General features: G+C 35.6%; 1 protein-coding gene across 15 annotated transcripts in view; it reads left to right on the top strand.

Moving 5' to 3' along the window:
- Positions 1–20,802, top strand: part of cacna2d1 (calcium voltage-gated channel auxiliary subunit alpha2delta 1) — a 240,725-nt gene that overhangs the window by 186,868 nt on the left and 33,055 nt on the right. For 4 of the 15 annotated variants that reach the window (XM_088645526.1, XM_088645525.1, XM_088645528.1 and 1 more), the window contains exons 17-23: positions 1,660–1,740; positions 2,573–2,647; positions 5,477–5,533; positions 10,455–10,526; positions 12,274–12,345; positions 14,241–14,302; positions 17,838–17,930. In XM_088645526.1, the coding sequence (XP_088501652.1) occupies positions 1,660–1,740; positions 2,573–2,647; positions 5,477–5,533; positions 10,455–10,526; positions 12,274–12,345; positions 14,241–14,302; positions 17,838–17,930 (512 nt within the window). Of the gene's footprint in view, positions 1–1,659; positions 1,741–2,572; positions 2,648–4,498; positions 4,553–5,476; positions 5,534–10,454; positions 10,527–12,273; positions 12,346–14,240; positions 14,303–17,837; positions 17,931–20,802 lie in introns of all 15 variants that reach the window. The other 11 variants (XM_088645531.1, XM_088645529.1, XM_088645533.1 and 8 more) reach the window with 7 other exon arrangements.

The raw sequence follows: 20,802 nt of genomic DNA, 5'->3' as shown, positions 1-20,802 counted from the left end.
TATATTCAACAACAACAGCAACACTAGCTAAATCATCTAGCTGCCATTGCCTATCTGCATATCCGTTTGACAAAAAAAAAAGACTGTAGCTTTTTGATATTTATTTGCTAATTTTATTCTACTGCCTCCTAGAGAGTACACTGATTTCATGCTTTGGAGTGCACTTTCTAATATCTTGACTCATCAGTAAAACAAGAAACAAAGGACAGAAGTGGAAGCTACGTGAAAGTACATTTTTATAACAGGGAACAGGAGGCATTTCTTTGAGTTGTAAGAGTATGTAACACGGTTCCTGGGGATTGGTGTTTGAAGCTGATACTTTGGCTCCATTCAGAAAACGGCTAGTTGAGGCCCTCGGATTAATTAACTACTCCAGTAACTACCGAATGGGCTAGATGGGCTTCCTCTAGTGCATAATGGTTTTTACTGTATGTTCTTTTGTTCAGTCACACAAAAGCATCGTATTAGAACCCCAGTTTCAAAGACACACTCGTTCTGCATCATTGGAGTATCACCACCTATAGTCTCAGAAAGTACTCGGATGGGAGTCCTCTAAGTAACAAACAGGCCGCCGCTGTAAGTGGTGCTCGTGGGCCATTAGGTGTCACTTTTCCCTCTGCACCAGAATTTCCCAACCAAAATCCATGTTTAGGGACCAGGGACACTGTGCTGTAGGAGGTGACAAGACTTTAAACCAAGGTCCTGACTACTTGGTCATGAAAGATCACGTGGCATTGTTCATAAGAGCAGCTGTATTAATCCCAGTGCTTTGGCTATATTCCACTCTGGGCCTGTACAATCTGGCCTTACTACAGTATTTCAATTGGTGAGGCAGTTTCTAACTTCACTGCCCCATCTAGTTCCTTACACTTATATAGCGCTTTTCTGTACTCCCCACTCAAAGCACTTTACAGGTAATGGGTGCTCCCCTCCACCACCAGTGTGCAGCATCCACCTAGAGGATGCAATGGCAGCCAAAGGGCACCAGTACGCTCCCCACACACCAGCTATTAGTGGGGAGGAGAACAGAGTGATGAAGCCAATTTATAGATGGGGATTATTAGGAGGCCATGATTGATTAAGGCCGGGGTTACACCCCTACTCTTTTTGAGAAGCGCCACAGAGAGTTATGACCTCAGTTTAACGTCTCATCCGAAGGACAGCAACTTTTTACACTATAGTGTCCCTGTCACTATACTGGGGCATTAGGATGCACAAACACCACAGGGTGAGCGCCCCCTGCTGGCCCCACTAACACCTCTTCCAGCAGCAACCTTAGTTTTTCCCAGGAGTCTCCCATCCAGGTACTGACCAGGCTCACACCTGCTGAGCTTCAGTGGGTTGCCAGCTGTGAGTTGCAGGGTGAAATGGCTGCTGGCTCACCTGCTGTTGCTGATCTCATGCTTCTGCCTCAATTGCTGACACGGGTTACCGTGGTGCTGTACATTAACAGGTCTCCACCTAGCTGTGAGCCACTTTCAGATCCGTTGAGATAAAGAGCCTAATATAAGTGGAAATAAATATTAATTCCATGCACCCATGCACACATTTTTGGTTAGGAGTTCTCTGATGGAGTCATGACTATCAATTTATTGACATTTGTTTAAAAATCAGCACAAGCAGTGATACACTTCTAACAATCTTTAACTTATTTTTAAGCACCAGAACCAGCTCATTCTGGGAGTAATGGCAATTGATGTGTCTCTTGATGATATCAAGAGGCTCACACCACGCTTTACAGTAAGTATAATATTTAATATGCAAATGTTGATGTGGATACTTAACAGTATTACTAATACTAAATAGGCATTTCACTCTTATTTTTTAGGATACATTCTCAGTCAAGTGTCTTATCAGATTTAGATTAAGATTATTCAGATTTAACAAAAAATAAAAACATGATTACAGAGCCAAAATTGCTTTATTTCCAACAAGCAATAAAAGCTTTTTTATAGCACTAATCAGATAATTGCCTAGCAAGAATCCCTCAACAAATGCAGAAAGTGTTATCGAAGTGATTTATAAATGATTTATAAATGAAAATCTCGAGAACCTGAAGTAGCAATTTATTGTATAAGTATTCTAGCTCATTTAAACTTTGTGTACATTCTTTAAATGCAGAATTGAAATGTAGTTCAGCTTTAAGTGATTCATGGTCTGTACGTTCACGTTCTTTACAGTAATGGGTGCTTTTAAAAAAACATTCCTGCTATTCTGTCTTTTTTACTGTTTGGTTTTATCAGAAATGTCTTTAATTTGCAGAAGAAAGTGAAGAAAATGTACTGCTGTCTAAAAAATACACACAGCTGGGATTATATGTTTTTTCAGCTTTAATGATAGTGATTCTAGATTAACGTTAAGTATTTCCAGATGCGAACATGTTAATGGAATGTGTATTTTGTGTATTACTACAAAGGCCTTTTATTCCAGAGTTAGTGTTGTTAGTGTATTCTGTTGAATAACTCAAATTTCCTGTGAGGTTTTTTGCAATTATATTATAACAAGAGACAGGGATCCGGGTGGTCCATGTACAAAAAGTGACTATAATGATTATTATACACTTCTTTTCTAGATTGGTCCTAATGGATATTATTTTGCCATTGACCCCAATGGCTATGTATTGCTTCATCCCAATCTCCAGCCAAAGGTATGTGATTTTTTTACCGAAGTAACTTTATAGGCTATTCCTGTTTTAAACAAAGTGCATTCTTCACACATTACTCATTCTTTGTCAGAAAACCTCAGTTTCACATTATATTTCCCTACCTATTTATACTTGTCTTTGTGAGGAGGGGGAAAATGAGAGACCCATGATGTTTCTTGAATAATAATGAATAATAAATGTAGACAATTTAGAACTAATGAGACCTTAAAATTCATTATAGAGGACAGTTCCATGGGTTAACTTCTCTTTTCAGTTTTGGCAGATTATCTTTCTTTTTTGGATATCTTTAACTATCTGTATATTTCATTTATAGTCAACAGTATGACTGTATATTTAATTATGATTTAACTATATTAAATGATTAATGATTAGTCTGTGTTGTAATAATAGGCAGCTTTATTATGTTACAATATTTATCATTTTACTGAAAAAGTATTTTTGTTTTTCCAGACACAAGTTACACAAAACTCTTTTTTACTTAAATTAATTATTAATTGAATATAAAACAAGAAGCAAGTTAGAAAGCAATCTCTTTTAAGTGCAGCAAAATGCAACTTTGAACAGAAAATATACGTAGTCCTGTATAAACTATGAAATATAGAAATTGTTATATTAAGCCACAATTCTTTCAACTTGTTTGGAGAAATGTAATCTTGCAGGTACTTCCCTCTGGTGAGAAAGGGTTTATAATGTATACCTTGATTAATACTGAACAAATTCCAAGATGAGAAGATTCTCTGAACAATAATATAATAAGTAATGCTACAATGTCTGTTGTATGGACTCAGCAACAATTGGTTTACAACAGGTGCTTCATAAACATTGCAATTCAACAGGCAACTAAAGGTAGAATCCTATCAAGGAGATAAGTAAAATAGCTCCTTTAGTGATCTTTAGTGATTCAGTGTATATACTGTAGGTAATTTTTGACATTGCTGTTAAAAGTTCTCAACAAGACTGTTTATAAAAGGGTGAATTGTTTTCAGTTAATGGAAACTTATAACCTTACATTATGTACTTTTTATTTTCTGTAGCATTACTAGTAATTAAGTTTAATGGTGGAGATGAGCAAAAACCTCTCGTAAAAAAGTGAAATCCCAAGATACCATTTAGGATCCTTTGTGTTTCACCAGACGTTTTACCATGTTTTGGTAAAAATTCATACATTCAGTTTATCATTCGTACAAGGAGAGGTTTAATACCAAACCTGCAAATACTGTAGCAGCAGTATAATTGACCAAATCCTCAGTTTCCCCATTTACTGTATCTATTATATTTCAAAATTTGCTGAAACACACAGCGAATTCCAACTATCACACATCACTTTCTCTCCCTGATAGGGAAGGCTGAGAGAGTATTAAAGTAACATACAGAAATCTGTATTTTCATTTCTTTGCACAACATGCCCATGTTTTGAGATGCTGATATCATCAAATACATAGCCTTCACAATTAAAAAGCTACTGTATGCACGAAGCTTGGAAATTGAAATATAAGCAATTCAATTCTTACACTTTTTTTTTCAGAAGCCCCAAGTGAGACTAAATGGATGTTTCACTCTTTCACCAATCTAGTGTACTGCATGTTTTAAAACCATTTTGATAGCTTAAACATCCTTAAAGGTTTTATATAACAGCAAATATAAACCAAATGTAACTGTGTGTTGGTGTCACAAATCCCCTTTCACTCTTAACTCGGTTTTACAAAAGGTTATATGAATGTAAAAATAGTTTGCATTAGCACTTTTGCTAACTTTGTGCAGCCACACAAAGTGATTTAAATGGATGTACTTTAATAACCAATCTAATTTAATTAACTTTTACTCTTTTGATAGAAAAGGATCCATAGGATCAAACTTAATAACAAATATGCATTTACCTACAAGGAGGTGAGAGTATGTTGTAGATTAGTGTGACCTGCCATGAGTTTGGGATTATCCTTTTCAGTTGTTTCCAATCCTACAGTGAAAAAATGTTGAAAATTGAAATAAGAACAGAACATAATGGGCAATATTAGCATTTAAATGCAATTTTATTTTGCTAAAAGACTCAAGATTCAGTGATAAATTGCCTTTATTGTATCTGTATCACTGCAACAAGCTTGTCTATCTGTGGTGTTGAAGCCTACATTTCAGGAGACACATCCACATGGTGGATAGATAAGCCTTGATGTTAAAAAGTGTTAAATTTATGACATATTTTGTCTAAAACATACAGTACTTGGCTTAAGGGAAAATATGATGGCCACATGGGTGAGCCAAGGGGAGCACTGGTAGAGAAAAGATGATGGGAAGAAATGTCTAAAGTCCTGAATTTGTAGCTTAATGATCAAGTGATTGATGGAACTTCAGTAGTCTTTTCCAAACTTTACTTATAGAATCAATAAAGGACAAATTATAATACGACATTTTTTTTTCAGAGTGTAGAGCATCTTTTCAGTTATGCTAATTGTCTCTATAGCTGAAAACGCTCAATGCTTTAATTTAACAATGAGTCACACAGTGTGCGAGTCTCAAAACTTTAAGCAAGGATGTTTTTTTTTTTCCTGTTAAGAGGTAGTATAATGTAGCTGTAGCGATGAACTGTGCAACTGAAAGTCCAATCCCAAATTTATGGCACATTCACTTTCCCCTGCTATTACTCCTAATGATCTCAGTAGAAGGCATGGTTTTACACTTTAGATTTCCTATGTAATTATAACTTATTTGGCCAGAATATGGTCTGCCACATGAGTACTGTAATCTCTCACAACAGGTGTTAAATGTATAATAAAGGGTATTATTTATATGGATATCACTTTTTCACCATCTCAGCCAGTTGGTCTAGGAATCCCAAAGGTTTTAACGGGAATATGGAAGCCTGTTTTCCAGGTAATGGCGGATAAAAGGGGGATGTGTAGCCTTATGTGAATCCTGAAGCAAAACGTTTCTGATGTGACATAAAACCAGACATTTAATACATATTCATTTATACTCTTTAAATAAGAGTCAGTGAAGCCTTTAATATCTGAATGTGATAAAATTCAGCTATGGTAAAGGATATTGACTGTAATAAATAATTTATATCCATTTAAAAATTAAAAACACATCAATCTCTTTTTTGTTCTTTTTAACTGTTCCCAAATTTACAATTAGAGCTCTCAGAAAGCAGCTCTTTGAGATGAAAGAAGAAACTGATCTTGTCATCGAGTTAATCTCTGTTAAATCTGTGGTTTTTGTCATCCTTTTAATGACATACCACAACCTTAATCACAGTGTGAGGTACATCTAACAAGCATTTAGTATTCATGTAAAAGCTCACTTCCCCCTGGTTTGTCCAAATTTAAAAAAGGCTCAGACTGTTGTAAAACCAGCTGCTTTGGCAGACAGCTTTTCTACTAGGGAATGTTGCATGATACTTAGCACATGATAGCAGAAAATAAGGGCAATGCAGGCAGCTGCTAAGGTACAGTAGGCTTTGTAGCTGATGTGCTTTGCTGCCACAGCCTTTAAGCAGCTGTTTACTATGTAGGCTTATTTGACTTAAATAATGTTGTGTGTTTCTCATATAAATGTAGACATAATGGTTCTAATGTTTTGGTGGGGAGAGTGTAAGAGTAAGTGAATTCGTTAATATACTGTATGGTGTGTTTTCCCCTTCTAAAATATTCCAAACGCAGGATGAAATGAAAGTGCAGATTAAATATTCAGTTTTAAAGAGTTAAAGACAATTTTATGAAAATAAAACTTAAAATGAAACTGTTCTCAAATGTGTAAATGATACTGTTCTATGTAATGTCAGACTTGTGCTTTCTCATATTAATATATACAGGTACAGTTTATACCATTTTAGAAAAAAAAACATTCAAAATCTTAACTAAAATCTTAAGACTTTTTGTTACATCTGTTATGTTTATTATGTGTGTTGTCTTTAACAGATTATATTTCATGCTGATTTTCAGTGTAGTAAATGATTTGCACATAGGACATTTTCTTTTCAATTTGGAAAATGCTGTTAATCAAAATTGATATTGCTAAAAATATTCAAAGAATATAATTGTTAAATTAACATTCTTTTAGATACTGTTTCCTTTCCGTTTAGTGAAACTTTGTTTCTAATGTTAAGTAAGATGTGGGAGCTTTAAAAATAAGGCTGATCAAATTGGCAAAAGTACAGTGCCTATAGAAAATCTATTCACCGTTTTCAAAGTATGTTTTCAGAATTTTGAGCATTTGCTTTTACTTAGACTTTACTTTTACTTAACATGTGTGTTACAATGTGTAAATAAAGGTACAATAAATTCTGGTTTAATGCTTCTTGATTTCAGGCCACAAAATGTGTTACTTTATAAAGGATGCATTCACTTTCCATAGGCACTGTACAAACAACAAAAATTCTGATAAACATATTCATATGAGTCAGGAATATTTAGCAATGTGTACTTCATGTTATGCTTAGAAAATTACAAGAAATGACCATAGTAGTTCAGTTATGAGAAAGAAAATGTTGTATATATTGTACAATAAACAAATGTAAAATTAGACTTGAAAGCAATAATGAGAAATATCTTTGTATATAGTACATGATATGAACAGATAAACACTGACATGACCCTGACAGATATCCAGCTTAAGATTGACTGATGATAATTTATTGCCCCAATGTTCACTCTGTTGTGCAAATCATCATCAGTTTTAATTCTTATATTATTGGACATTTTTCAAAATTGACCTGAATATATCTTTAATGGTTTAATATCTTTAATATCCTTAATGGCTTTAAGGTGTAAACCCTGTGTGAGAAAATAGTCTGATTTTCATTAAGAATCTGCTTTTATACAGTATATTTTTATTTTTGACTTATGCTTTGATTTGAATCTTGCATTGCATGAGCCCTTTCATTTAGTATATGTTTTTATGGTATCCACTGCTTTCCTGTTTGATTTAATTTGCATGTCATAATGTATTAACAGTTAAAATTACTAATGAATCACAACTTGCACATAATCTCACTGAAAACAAATTACAGTTCTATTAAATGTGATTGTCATCATACCCAATAAAATTGAGCTAATTTAATTATAAAGAATATACATTTCAAATATATTTACATGGAAAATTGATACTAAATATGATGTCTCCTTGAAAAAGTTTTTAAATGAACCTCCTTTTAAAACATAACGCACATCAATGCATAATTTTAACATCATGCTGTTCAATTATACATTGCAAATTTGTGTCAGGATTTTTAGAACTATAGGGCATATTGTGCTTTCCACACAGATAATTGTCTGAGATTTTTATTGCATGATGAAAGAAAGAAATTGAATATTCATGGTTTCTTGTACAAGTCTAAGCCACTAGTAAATTCAAGCAGAACCTTAAACCTCTCTGAAGAAGTGCTAAACATAACAACATACTCCCTCTTGATGAACATGATAATTGTAAAACTCCAGAACACACAATGTTTCCAGTTTGTTGAAAAGTAGACAACCTCAGTGAGACTGTAGTGAACTGTTTCTGCATAAGAGATTTGTGTGCCCCCAGCATTTATTTTAAAATAAATGACAGCTTAAAAATGACAGTATACAATATTAACAGTAAATTCAATTGCGTCTTATAAAACCAAAGCAAGATTCTATACCTTTAAAGATTTGTCATTCATTGGTTTGATTTTCATTTCATTACTTCTAACTTTTTGTTTTTCCCTTTCCATGTCCTGATGGTTTGGACGAATCATCTTGAACCCGTTTTCTCTACATCTGTCATGTTGTGCATGCTGCTTGGTGGGGTGTTTCTTTGCATTATTCATTGCATGTAAGAAACTGTGACTTCACTGCATTTTTCTTTGATATCATTGCATATTTTCATTTCTCTTTTACAAGTGTAAATAATGAAAAGACAATTTCCTTGGTGAACCATTTCGTACATGTTTTCTTTATGTTGTATTAAGGTTCTGCTGTATACACTTCCAAATAAATTAATAATCCACAGGTACTGTATTTCTCTCAGAACCATAGCATGTAGGTGATTTACAGTAGCTGCCCTCTCCCATCCTCCAAAATATAAAACAATATATTGCATGTTTTTCTTCGATTTCATGTCCAGTGTGATGGTGACTTCTGAAGCAGTGGCAGATGTGAACTGATCTGATTATAACATTACGATTATACACACACAAAGAGAGATTCAATGCCCATAGGCATTGAAGGGCATATAGGCATATAGGGTATACTGTACTTACATTTACATTGACAAACAGTACTATATAACCTGCATCTCACAACTGGCAGCCCACTGAAGCTCAGCAGGTGTGAGCCTGGTCAGTACCTGGATGAAAAACCTCCTGGGAAAAACTAAGGTTGATGCTGAAAGTGGGGCCAGTCGTGGGCTCCTAATAATCACCATCCCTGAATTGGCTACACTCTGCTCTCCTCCCCACTGAGAGCTGATGTGTGTTGAGTGTACTGGAGCACTATGACTGCCGTTGCATCAGCCACGAGGGAGCTACACAGTGGTGGTTGTGGAGGGGAGTACCCATTGCTTGTAAAGCGCTTTAAGTTGAGTGTCCAGAAAAGCGCTATATAATTGTATTCATATCCCTCATGTTAAAGGACTGATGCTTTGTTAAACAGTGCTCCTGTCCCCTGTCTCTGGTTGCAGTCTTTAAAAAGGGTTTGATGGCAGTTCTACCATCTTGTAGTTTGATCATGTCAGATCTCAGAAGCTAAGCCAGACTTCCTCTGGAAAGCACTGGGATGGTTGAGCTCTAAGCTCTAAGATAAATACTGTACTGTACTTGCTACAGAATTTCCAAACCACTGCACCATTGTACACCAGTATGTTTAGAAGGCACACTGGCCTATAGGAGATGCCATATTTCATGTAAGATGTTAACTCAATGTCCTGATTACCTGGTCATTGAAGATCCTGTGGTACTGTTAAACTTGAAATGGGTCAGACAGCTTTGCAAAAGAAGCCTTATCTGTTTCTCTGAGTACAGTGCAAATAGTGTGAGAATCTTCTAGGATTTATTATTTTTTACTTTAAATTCCTGTGATCTCATTGTTTGTTTGTTTTTTCCAGGGATTGCTACAGTAGATGTTATTCACAAATATTATCATTCCAATGTGTATTTAAGAAATGCCAAAGAGACAATGTAGCTGAAACTGTGTGCTCTGCTGGTTACTGAATCAAATAATGATTTCTGAATATCTGATAGCCAAAGTAAAAAAAAAAGTCAAAAGCTGCATTATCAACACTAACCTAGATCAGTGCTCTTGAGGTTTCCTCTTTAATTAAGGAATATAATAAATAAATATAAGCATACATATAAAAATATTTATATTTGATTCAGCTGAAATTATTTTGGAGATAGGTACCAGTACACATTTTATTGGGTATGTTTATGCATTCCCTGACCAGTTTACTTTCTTTTATCATTCACATCATTCAGTCCAAAATTATTAATTAAAAAAAAACATTTACCTGCTGTTCTCTGTCAGTTAGGTGCACCAAACAATCATACTTATTTGAAGTATCTAATTTTCTTCTTAAACAATTTTGCTCAGTATACTGTACATATGTAATGTATATGCAATAAATACATCCTAAGTATTAACTATATGTTAAAGACCAAATATATATAGGGCTTTGTTGCACAAAGGAACTAATTTTCAATGTACCATTAAACAGTCGTACAGTTCTACATACAGTATGTACGATATAGTTTTAAAATACATATTTCACGTCACTGCAGTTAAAGTTACAAGAAACTTAATATTTTCATTCTATATCTTCCTTCCTGCTTTAGAACCCTAAATTCCAGGAGCCAGTGACCTTGGATTTCCTGGATGCTGAACTGGAGAATGATATCAAAGTGCAGGTACTGCACAACAAGTATTGTAAAATGACCGTGGATTTACCAACAAGATTACTTTCATTTTAAGCCTTGTGATTACTGTGTCTTTGCTCTACGAAACACTATGAAGAAACAAGACGAGGGTAATTCTACAATGAAATCAAAAGAAAAAAAATAATTTTACAACCGTGAAGCCATACAGGTGCACAGAGAGAGGAGAAGGAAAGAGATGAAATACTGTATGAGGCAAAGGGTTGGGGTTGGGAAGAGAAAAGAGAATTTGTGAGAATGGGTAGGAAGAGTTCAAAGGGGGATTAAAGAGATGGAAATCTGGGTGGTAGTATGGAAGGAAATAATCTGTAAATTAATGGAGGTCTTAGATATATTTCAGTTTATTATTGAGTGCCAAGATCATTTTAACTAAACTTCCACTGAAATAACACAGACAGAAAGTCCAGTGTAATCAGGGTAGGGAGAGGTGAAATGAGGCACTATTGACTTTAATGATGGCTTGTTCTATAATCAACACCATTCCTACATGCTCCTAAAATGTTTGGCCTGTTTTTTTCCAGTTTCTCTGATAAGAACATAACGAGTGACCCTTCTAGCTTGTTAGTAGTTAACAGATCATTGATCCAAGGATGTCACTCAGCTGTTTTTGGTAGAACTCAAGGTTTCAGTTGTTCCACAATCCAACAATACTTTGGATAAAGAAGTGCCTCCTGTTCCTTATTTCAAATGCACTTTCACGTAGCTGTGCTGTGCATATGGGTTCTGCTGGATTTGTATTTGTAGGTGGTACGGTGGCTTCTGTTGAATAGGCATGGATAACAATAGCAGGTTGTCAAGAGAACTGTGACAACGTTTGTGTAAATCAGGTAGTTAACAGTATAGGAATAGAGGCATGGGGTCCAGAGAAAAGGGTCCAGTTATGGGGCCATTCTGTAAAATCCTTTGTTAAGTGACCTTGCGATTTCAAATGGTATTTGAGTTGTAAGGCGTGGCAGGTGGAAAGTGTTCCGGGAAAGGGTATTCCTCATGGAATTTTACACCACCGTTGCCAGATAATAAATAACCCAACAACACTGGGTCTTAATTGTGATCTATGTCATCTGTATTATTATATGAGTATTTTTAGGAGGGCATTGCGGATTTTTCTTCTATGTGATTTTCTTTAATTAGAGCTATTGGATGGAAACAAAAAAAGTAATCTGACTGCTGCTTTGGAACAAGTGCTGAAAAGAAACACAACGTTTCGGCTGTGGAGCCTTCTTCGGGTGTGAGCCAAAACAGCCAAAACGTTGGTTTTCTTTCTTCTCTTTTCAGCATGGAATAGACCTTTACTTATTCCATTGCAGTCTACGCATGCTGACGCAGCTACCTACTTGAATTACTGAATGTTAATAGGCAACATTGTAGAATGCTGAATACATGATTAAACTTGATATCCCCTAAGTGAAAGAAAAATTCAAGATTGATTCATTTGATCACTTCATAAAAATGCCCAGCATGGGCACAAACACAGATAGCCACATCTGAATGAGATGCTCTGTTGTGAGGAGGTGGGGTTAGTGGCTCTTTTGAGGCTATCACATGCATCAACCAGAAGGGGGAGCTTAATCTCATTTCAGCTTTCCCGGTGGTTTCACAAGTGTTTCTTCAAACAAATGCTGAAGAAATAAATCTTACTTTTCCTAAGGGAAGAAATCAAAGATCAGATGGCCTCTGTACCTTTTATACATCTAATAATATTTTCTTTGTTATTTTGTAGATACGAAAAGACATGATTGATGGGAAAAAGGGAGAACGTACAATACACACCTTGGTGAAGTCTCAGGATGAGGTAATAAGAAAGGATTTGTTTTTTTTACCTCTGTAACGATGTTATAAGTGTCGCATAAACTTCAATACAGTCTGTCAATATCAAAGTATGTCCAAAATGTGTAACAACATCTTAGGCCATATGTGCATTTTTAACTTGCTACAGTATCAGGAAAAAAAATCACATATCTTTGCTTTTTAAACAGACTTGAGAAAAAAGCGAATAACTACCCTCAAACCTTCAACTGGGACCAGTGAATTTACTTTTGAAATACCTGTGCTTTGTTATTTTGCATAAACATTTCTTTTTTTGGAGAGTTGAAGAGCACAACATCTGAGAAAGTGATTTCTCACTTACACCGATACATCTTAGTTTATCTACGTGCTTAAAGTGGTGAACCATAATCAGTAAAAGTAGCAACAATCATCCACATTCCAAACGGATGAGTGTAACTCAACTAGACAGTGAAAACGTTTTGGACTAGAGCAATACTAACAATAACAACATCTCCCACATGCTTAGTACAGTAGGAAAATAGGCAATGTGTCAAACATGATACTGTTTGAGCTCAGTGGTTACAGAGAAGTCTTTTTTTTAGACATCCAGAATTTTCATTGATCATGAAATACAGTAGTGAGTAAGAAAAGATTCTGAAATAATTGAAAATAAAGATTATAAAAAATAGAAATACAGTCTTCTTGAAATAGATATACAGTCTTCAGTTGTTCTTTAGGATAGGGTTTTCAGATTTTTGGTTTCTTTGAGATATTGGTGTATCTCAGCATGTAGAATAAAGTAGTCTATGTAGTACTGTCCGAAGATGCATATACAGATTGTGTTCTTATGCCCACTTTTATCTGCTCTTCTGAGTATTCTGACACTAGCTCAGAACTAACTACCCAGTAATAACGGAAATATTAAACTTCTATGACTAATATTAAATATAACCTTTGTTTACCCCTGGATCTCTAATACAGTAGGTCATTGTTTTCTTAGGCCAGGACATTATTTTTTCATACCAAAGGTTCCACAAAAAAAATACACACGTGTTAGAGTTATTGCTGTAAATAGTGTCCATAAAAATATGTACTGTAAGTTGTGCTTATTAAGAGTTCGGGGTAGCATGACCCTGGACTTTGACAGAATATAAACAGATGAATTTGCATGCTTTCTGTTTTCCCTTTGTCCTGTCTGTGTTCCCCAGTGTTCTGTGCTATCATTGTGTGTGAGTGTCTGCTATTTCTGGCTGAAATGTGGGTTCTGAGTCAGAGAGTACCAGAGATTTCTCCCCATTCAGTGAGTGCGTGCAAGGCTGTGTCCTGTGCACGTGACTTCCTGGCCTCTGGGTGGTGCCAGCCTGTTGGCAGAGATCTATAAGGTCTTTGCATGGATATGCTTAATAATGATCAACTTGCTGATCTGTTCATTACTACAGTCCTCCTGGTACTCATTAGCATCCCGGAATTACACGGGAAAATGATTGTGACAGAATGAGCAATGGAAATATGCAAATACTCCATATGCTACAAGTTCCCAGAAGTTTTAGTGAATCTTAATATGTGAAAAACGTTGACAGCAATGAAACATGCAACTTAATTTCTTTCGGCTAATAACCTGCATTGAATCTTAAAGGTCATTTGGCCTACCTAGCTTGTTTTGGTTTCTAGCATCTAGTTGATCTAAGGATCAGCTTGACTTCTTTCTGGAAAGAATGTAGGATATAGGTTGTGACAACATGAATGGGTAGTTTGTTCCAGATTCCCACAACCTTTCTAAATAGGAAGGCCTTTAGAAGTGTTCTGTGCTGATCAGTCATTTTAGAAGCAGAGGTTTAGAATTTGTATGGAGAACAAAATAGCATTTATTTTATTTGAAAGTTTTTGCAGTTTTTTCTTAATTATTTTAATTCCTTTCAGAGATACATTGACCGAGGCGACAGAACATATACTTGGGCACCTGTGAATGGAACAGATTACAGGTAATGGTACAGTTTTGAGCTTGTTGTGTATCACCGAATATACACTAGCAAATAATGTTTTTCTGTTTTGCTCTGTGTGTATTTTTTGTTATTTTCCTGAAATTGTGAATTCTTTTGAGTATCCCGAAACCCTGTTCATGAGTTTTTCTGCCCTTGCAAATTCCCTACTTCATTGATTTAGTGAGGAGCTGTCAAATTTGCAACAAGCAGGTATTGTTATACTTGTTACACTATGTGGTAATCTACATTAGCTGGTTGTCCTTTACAAGTTCAGTCAGAATCATTCTGCATTCAAAGTGCAATCTTAAAAAAATGCCAAGCTCCATACAGCTAGACGTAATCAGAGAGAAGAATTTTCTGGTATTCTGTGCTTTTCATCGAAAGTGGTACACTAAGTACTCATTTTTAGACTTTTAGTCATGAAAGTGTCTCCTCCAATCCCAAAAGATGCTAGTCATCTGGGATTCAAAAGAGTGTTAGTGTGAACACCATATTTTACTTTAGGGACCTTTACAAAAATGCAATGAATTCATGTTGCTTTCACTTTGAGAAATCCTTCAACTTGGAAGAAATGAATTATAATATTAATGTCTTAATGCCCTGCCTTCCAATTGCCAATTGCTCTCAACAAAGACCAATCAACACTTGTCTTTTTGAAAATCTGTTGTATGAACAGTGTCATCTTTGATTTCCCTTGCATCACTTTTCAGTACAGACCTCTGTACTATAGCATGTACAGCTCTCTGACTATAGCATGAAAATACCAAGCCTCAATACAACATGCTACAGGAAAAGAACACAGGCTTTTATTTCTTATTTGTTCCTTCTAATTAATATTCCTCCTCTATGGTGACATTTCTGTGCTTATACTGTACCTAAATTTCACAGCCTTTCCTGAAACCTTGAATTTACTAGGGTCTGGCATGGATATTTCTTACTGCTGCCAAGAATGTGTATGCTAAAAGCCATACAAATTCCAATGTGTGCTTATATTAGAACATAATACAAATATGAACTGAATATTGTGCCATTAAGTTTTATTGAAAATACGTGGCTGTCTTGGAGGGTTGAATTTAGTGTTCAGACACTTCTCAAGGTATTCATAGATTTCCCTTGTCTTACCACAGAAGATAGACTACCTTTATTAGACAAAGTGGAGAGGTCTTCAGAAAACTCTTTCTATCATTAGAAAGAATGAAGAAAAATATTGAGGAGCAGACAAAGGAAGTGGCTTGTCTATGTTTCTCCTTAAGTGACTGTAACAGAGCCATCCTTCTTGAGTCTCCAGACTTATGGAGTTTGAGAGTATCTTTAGAACGACGTAATAAGAGAAACAGTTGTGGATAACCAGGTTTAAGTGCAGGCATTCACACAAGGGTGCAACATAGTCTTTTGATGCAGCTGGCTTTCTCTTTAAATGGAGAAAGAACTCACAAAAATGAGTATTACACTTAGAACAATCTTATGGATCAGTAGATCCTCTCAGTTAGGATCAGTTATCTAGGAGTTGAGAATTAGCCCTGAAAGAAGTATGTTAACGATAGTGCTTGCCCATCAACCTAGCCACTATAGTGGGAGTCTCAAGTTAAAATCAAGTGGGGAGAAGCACTCCGAGGGAATAGTTCACCGGTTAACATATTATTGGTAGGACATTAGAAGTATGAGGGGAGAAATAAGGCAAGCCCTCCCTATTCATATGTACAGCCTACCCTGGTGAGGACTCTGTTGAAAGAACCAGCTCCAGTGGTAAGGGAGTTCGTAGGTCTCAAGAGGAAGTGGTGTCCTTGAGTAATGCTGAAGAAATTCCATTACAGTTAGAGAAAAATTGAGGAAAATACTGTAAGTAGACTAATTCTAAAGCAAAGTAATGGCAAAGGCAACTGCTGCTGTGTCAGGGGCCCCATGGTTAGTGGCTAATCCAAGCTGGTGTAGCTACAGTACGCAGGTTACAAGAAACAGGTTAAACATGGGTGTGGGACAGAAAAGACCGTGGTGGACGCTTTTACCTTGAAAGAGGAAGGTTGATACCGGAGATGGTTTGGTGTGCCGGGGCTTCAAGACCCCATGAAGGGAGAATCAGAAAAGGCACCTTTGAGAATCAGCAGGATAAAAGTGAGGCAGCAGCAAGGTCGTCCTATGGTGTGTAAGCCGGCTGGTTTGAAGAGAGGTAGTAGCCAGGGAGCACTCTGGTGAGCTAGAACTGAGTAAGGAATAGATCCTGGAAGGCAACCGGGGGGAAGTGAGCCCCTGTCTCACCCCTGAGAAGTACTGAGAAATTTCCCTGTGAGGAGAAATACTCTCATGGATAGTCCCAGAGGGGATTAAGGAAAGGAAATTCCCCTGTCTCAAACTGAAGCTGAGAGTTTCACTGAAGGCTGGATGGAGGGTTCTGCGGGTATCCTGACTCTAATCGGCATGGGAGAAAATGGTTGGTATAGTCACCCAAGGTAGTGAAGCCCAAGGACTGAGGAGGAAAAATCCAACCACAGGTCTGATCAAATGCTTAATAAAAATTGCGGGGAATCATGATTGAGGCTGCACGCTGCACGCTGCACGCTGCACGCTGCACGCATAGTGACCTAGTTTTAAAGAGTCAGATCTCATTATTGTAAGTGAGAAACATTCACAGTCTTTAGGCACATGTATTCCAATTATCACCAAAGTGTTTATTTCTTCTAAATGGACAATTTGTACATGTAAAATCTACAAATGTCATTGTGTGTATCTCCCATCATACAGTACATGTTGGTATGCTTTTAGCTCTGCCTCTTGGTAATACAAGTTACTGGTGTCACAAGCTCCTTAGTCCCCTGGTATTTTATTAGTGTTATTTATTGTGGGAAAACAACAGAAGTTTTAAGTTTTATGTGCTCCTAAGGATTCATAACCACATAGTATAATAGAAAAAATACTTTTAAGCAGATGCATCATGCTTCAGTTAGTGGTAAATGCTCTTCATACTCCCAATCCACACCATTGCCAAATATAAAAATATGTAACTAATATTTTGTTTCTTTTCAAATGCTGTTATTTGTAAAATTATGCTAGTGTTAGTAAACAAGCCAAGTCAGACTTTTGTTTGAACTTGCTGTTTATTCATAATTATATTGAAGAAATAAGGATGTACTGTATGTTCCAATTAAGAATCATTAGCTAGTTTTTGGTTACAAGTTTATTTTTAATAGGCGTTCATTCTTCATTATAGTTCTTATTTTATGATCTTCAGCATATTCATAAACATCAGGCAAGCTCAAAAAGCTTTTTTTTATAACCTGTATTTATTAAGTCTTTTATATTTCTCTCTCTCATCTCTCATTCATGTCCCTTCGATACAGCATAAGATATTGTCTTTCCCATCATTTTTGTGTTATTTGGAAATTGTTCCCTTGTTAACATGTTTCTATACATGATAATGACAAGTAGGGTATTTCAAAAGTTTAGAATTTTTCATATTTGCGTCACCTTTTTCCACAATTATTGAACATAAAAAAACAATATAAATGTTTAACAAATGCAAATACAATGTCTTTTACAGCTTGGCAATGGTATTACCTGAATACAGTTTACACTATATTCGTGCAAGAATTGGAGACACTATTACACAAGCTAAATGTAAGTATTGCAGAAACTGTGTTAGGTTTTGTTCCTATATGTTTAGAAGCAGTGTACAATAGCATTTTATTAACAATGTGCAGTATATGTAGATTAGTTTGTGTAGAGAAATTTTGTGATTCTAAAGTGAAAGACACACCAGTCTTTCTGGCATTCTACCTAATAGCTTTAATCCTTGTGAATACCATTGCTTTCCTCCTTTGCTATGCAATAATAGAATAATTATTCACTTGTATCTTCTGTTGCTGGGGTATTTCCACTAGATGGGTAAGGTACAAAAATTTGGAAGGCTCATTGTTGTACTACTTAGAAAGGTATATTCAGTAAGAATATACTGTATATTAAATCTCATAACACAGGACAAGTTGACCCCTTCACCCCTTTAATACTTTCCAGATAACATTTTGGTATTTAGTAGACTGCTTTTCAGTTATTTCAGTGCAGGTTACATTTTCTAGCAAAGAAACCAATTGTCTTAAAATAAACTGTAGATCTGTTCATGCATTGTCTGTGTGTTCTACAGTATAATTATTTTCAATTTTCAGTCCTATCATGGGTTGCTGCATTATCCTTAATTGCTTAACAGTAAGAGCCAACATTCCAGTTTAAACCTTTGCTGAAATTGACAATGGCAAACTTATGTTTGTTCTAGCTGTAAATCCAGACAAAAGAAAATACTGGCTATAAACCATTGCGACTGTGAGAAAGTGAAGCCTAAATAGGGATTCTTTATAGTTCTTAAAGCTTTTGAGCTTTAAAATCCCTTTTCAGCACCTTGGTCTGTTCTTGAATCCCACTTTTTTCATTGTGTAACATTTCCCATATTAAAATAATCAATTAGGGAATGTTTTCTGCTTATTGCAGACATTCTCCTCCCTTCCTTTTTGTCCGTTCCAGAAGGTTCCTTAGGTAGGGCCCTGGATCCAAAGCTGGAAAACATCTTTCCTGACAGCTGTAGTTTTCCCTCGTGGTTTCTGTGGTTGTAAATCAGATTTCACTTTTTTGGTACTGACGTAATGTCTTTTCTGTGTTCCCATAACTTTCTCCGGAATGGAGTCGGATTAATCAATATTGAAAATCAAACAATTGTTTTAGTTAAACATTGAAATCATACAATAGGGCAAACTATATTTCTTGCGGTACTTTTTGCTTCAGCGAGTTGGAAGATGAAAGTGATTCTTGGGCTAACTAAAACATACAGATACAGTAGTTCTCGATTTAATTGCTCTTAATTTGCGAAAAAAGATAATGCATATTTTAAAATATATACAGTACCATTTCTTTATTAATTCTTACTTTAACATGCTTGGCAGTTGTCAGCAGCATGCAAATTAAGGGAGTTTTTGAGATAATATATGCCAAGTGTTGAGTAGCATTAGCTTGGATTCTTCTCTCTAAATACTAAACTAAATCTATAAGATGTATATTTCTTGGTCAGTGCCTAATGTTTTCTGACAAGGTTACCCTCAGGTGAGTAAAACCTTGCTCTAAACATTCACTAAAGTAGCCCCTTAAGGCTTGCTGAACACAATGTTTCACAGTGTGCAAAGGAGCAAGTAATTGGTTTATTCCATGCTGAAATGAGGAGAAAGAAAACACAATGTTTCGGCTGTGGAGCCTTCTTCGGGTTTCATCATTTCACAATGTGTTCTCTTTTAGAAAATGAACTCACCTGTCCGGCTCCTCCACTGGATGTCTGCTCTGTATGATCTCTTGCAGGAAAACACTTTTAGTTTAAACGGTGCTCCTATAGCAGGCACTGCTATGTCTCAGAGATGAAAAAGGAATCAAATTAATGAAACTACTTTTAAATCACTGTCAAGTCTCTTATTTGACAAACCCATAAATCACCAGCTGCTCCTAATTTCCAAGTCCAAAAGCAGATTAGCTTTCCTTCCTAAGTGCTACACAAGTGCTACTAGATCCAGGACACCTGTGTTTTAGCAGAATTCCTATGTAAATAATTTCTTATATATTTCCTCATGTGGGCATTATTTTAAGGTAGAGCTTTGATAATATCTGGTGACTTCAGGCAGAATTGCAGTGCTGTTTTACAGCCACACTGTCACAGTTTATATTGTATGAAATCTAAAAGAAAACCTTCGCTACGGTGTGAACAAAATCTTCAAAATTAAATTAAACACAACAAACTTATAAATAAAACTTTGCTTTTTGTTTAAAATGACAATGATAAACAAAATTGTCATCTGTAATATTCAATAAATAAAACCATTAAAGAAAAGGTAATAATCATTAAAAGCCCTAACTAAAGAAAATGATTACCAATTTACAATAAAGAAATGTATATATAAAGAAATTATAATGTTACCAATGAGTCTTCAAAATAAATAGTATTTAAAAGTCTCACTAAGAAAAGGAGTGAAGTTGGTAGTGCAGTTCCCTTCATGTTTCATGAGCAATCGCTTAACATTTACAATGAATTAAAAAATTACTTTTAGTCCAACTATATACTTGCATTAATAAATGTGTAATTGCTTTCATTTACGGAGTTGAGATTTCTTGTTCGGAGTGGAGCACAGAATGCATGCGTACAAGGAATTAATTTTCAGTTTAAGCATCTGTGTTTTTCAGGAACATACAGTATCTGCAATTAAATCGAGAACTACACGTACTGCTAGAGTATGAAATTTCGTTGCTGACCTGTCAAATTAAATCCCTTTCTTGTGTGACAGATTTAAATTTAAATAATAAAATAACAGCTTTTGATTTCACCATCTACAGTAATAACACTACCAGAAACTCATCTATATTTAGTTGTGAAAGTACAACTGTACTTTTCATCTCCTGTTTCAACAGTACTTGCTGTATGCTGATTTGTCTTGTGTCTTGTACAGTATTATATATTCTTTTTATTTTCTCAACTCATC

The sequence above is a fragment of the Lepisosteus platostomus genome, chromosome 9 (genome assembly GCF_059453375.1).
Source record: "Lepisosteus platostomus isolate fLepPlt1 chromosome 9, fLepPlt1.hap1, whole genome shotgun sequence".
Lineage (NCBI taxonomy): Eukaryota > Metazoa > Chordata > Actinopteri > Semionotiformes > Lepisosteidae > Lepisosteus > Lepisosteus platostomus.
This window is presented reverse-complemented; position numbering and strand designations above follow the sequence as displayed.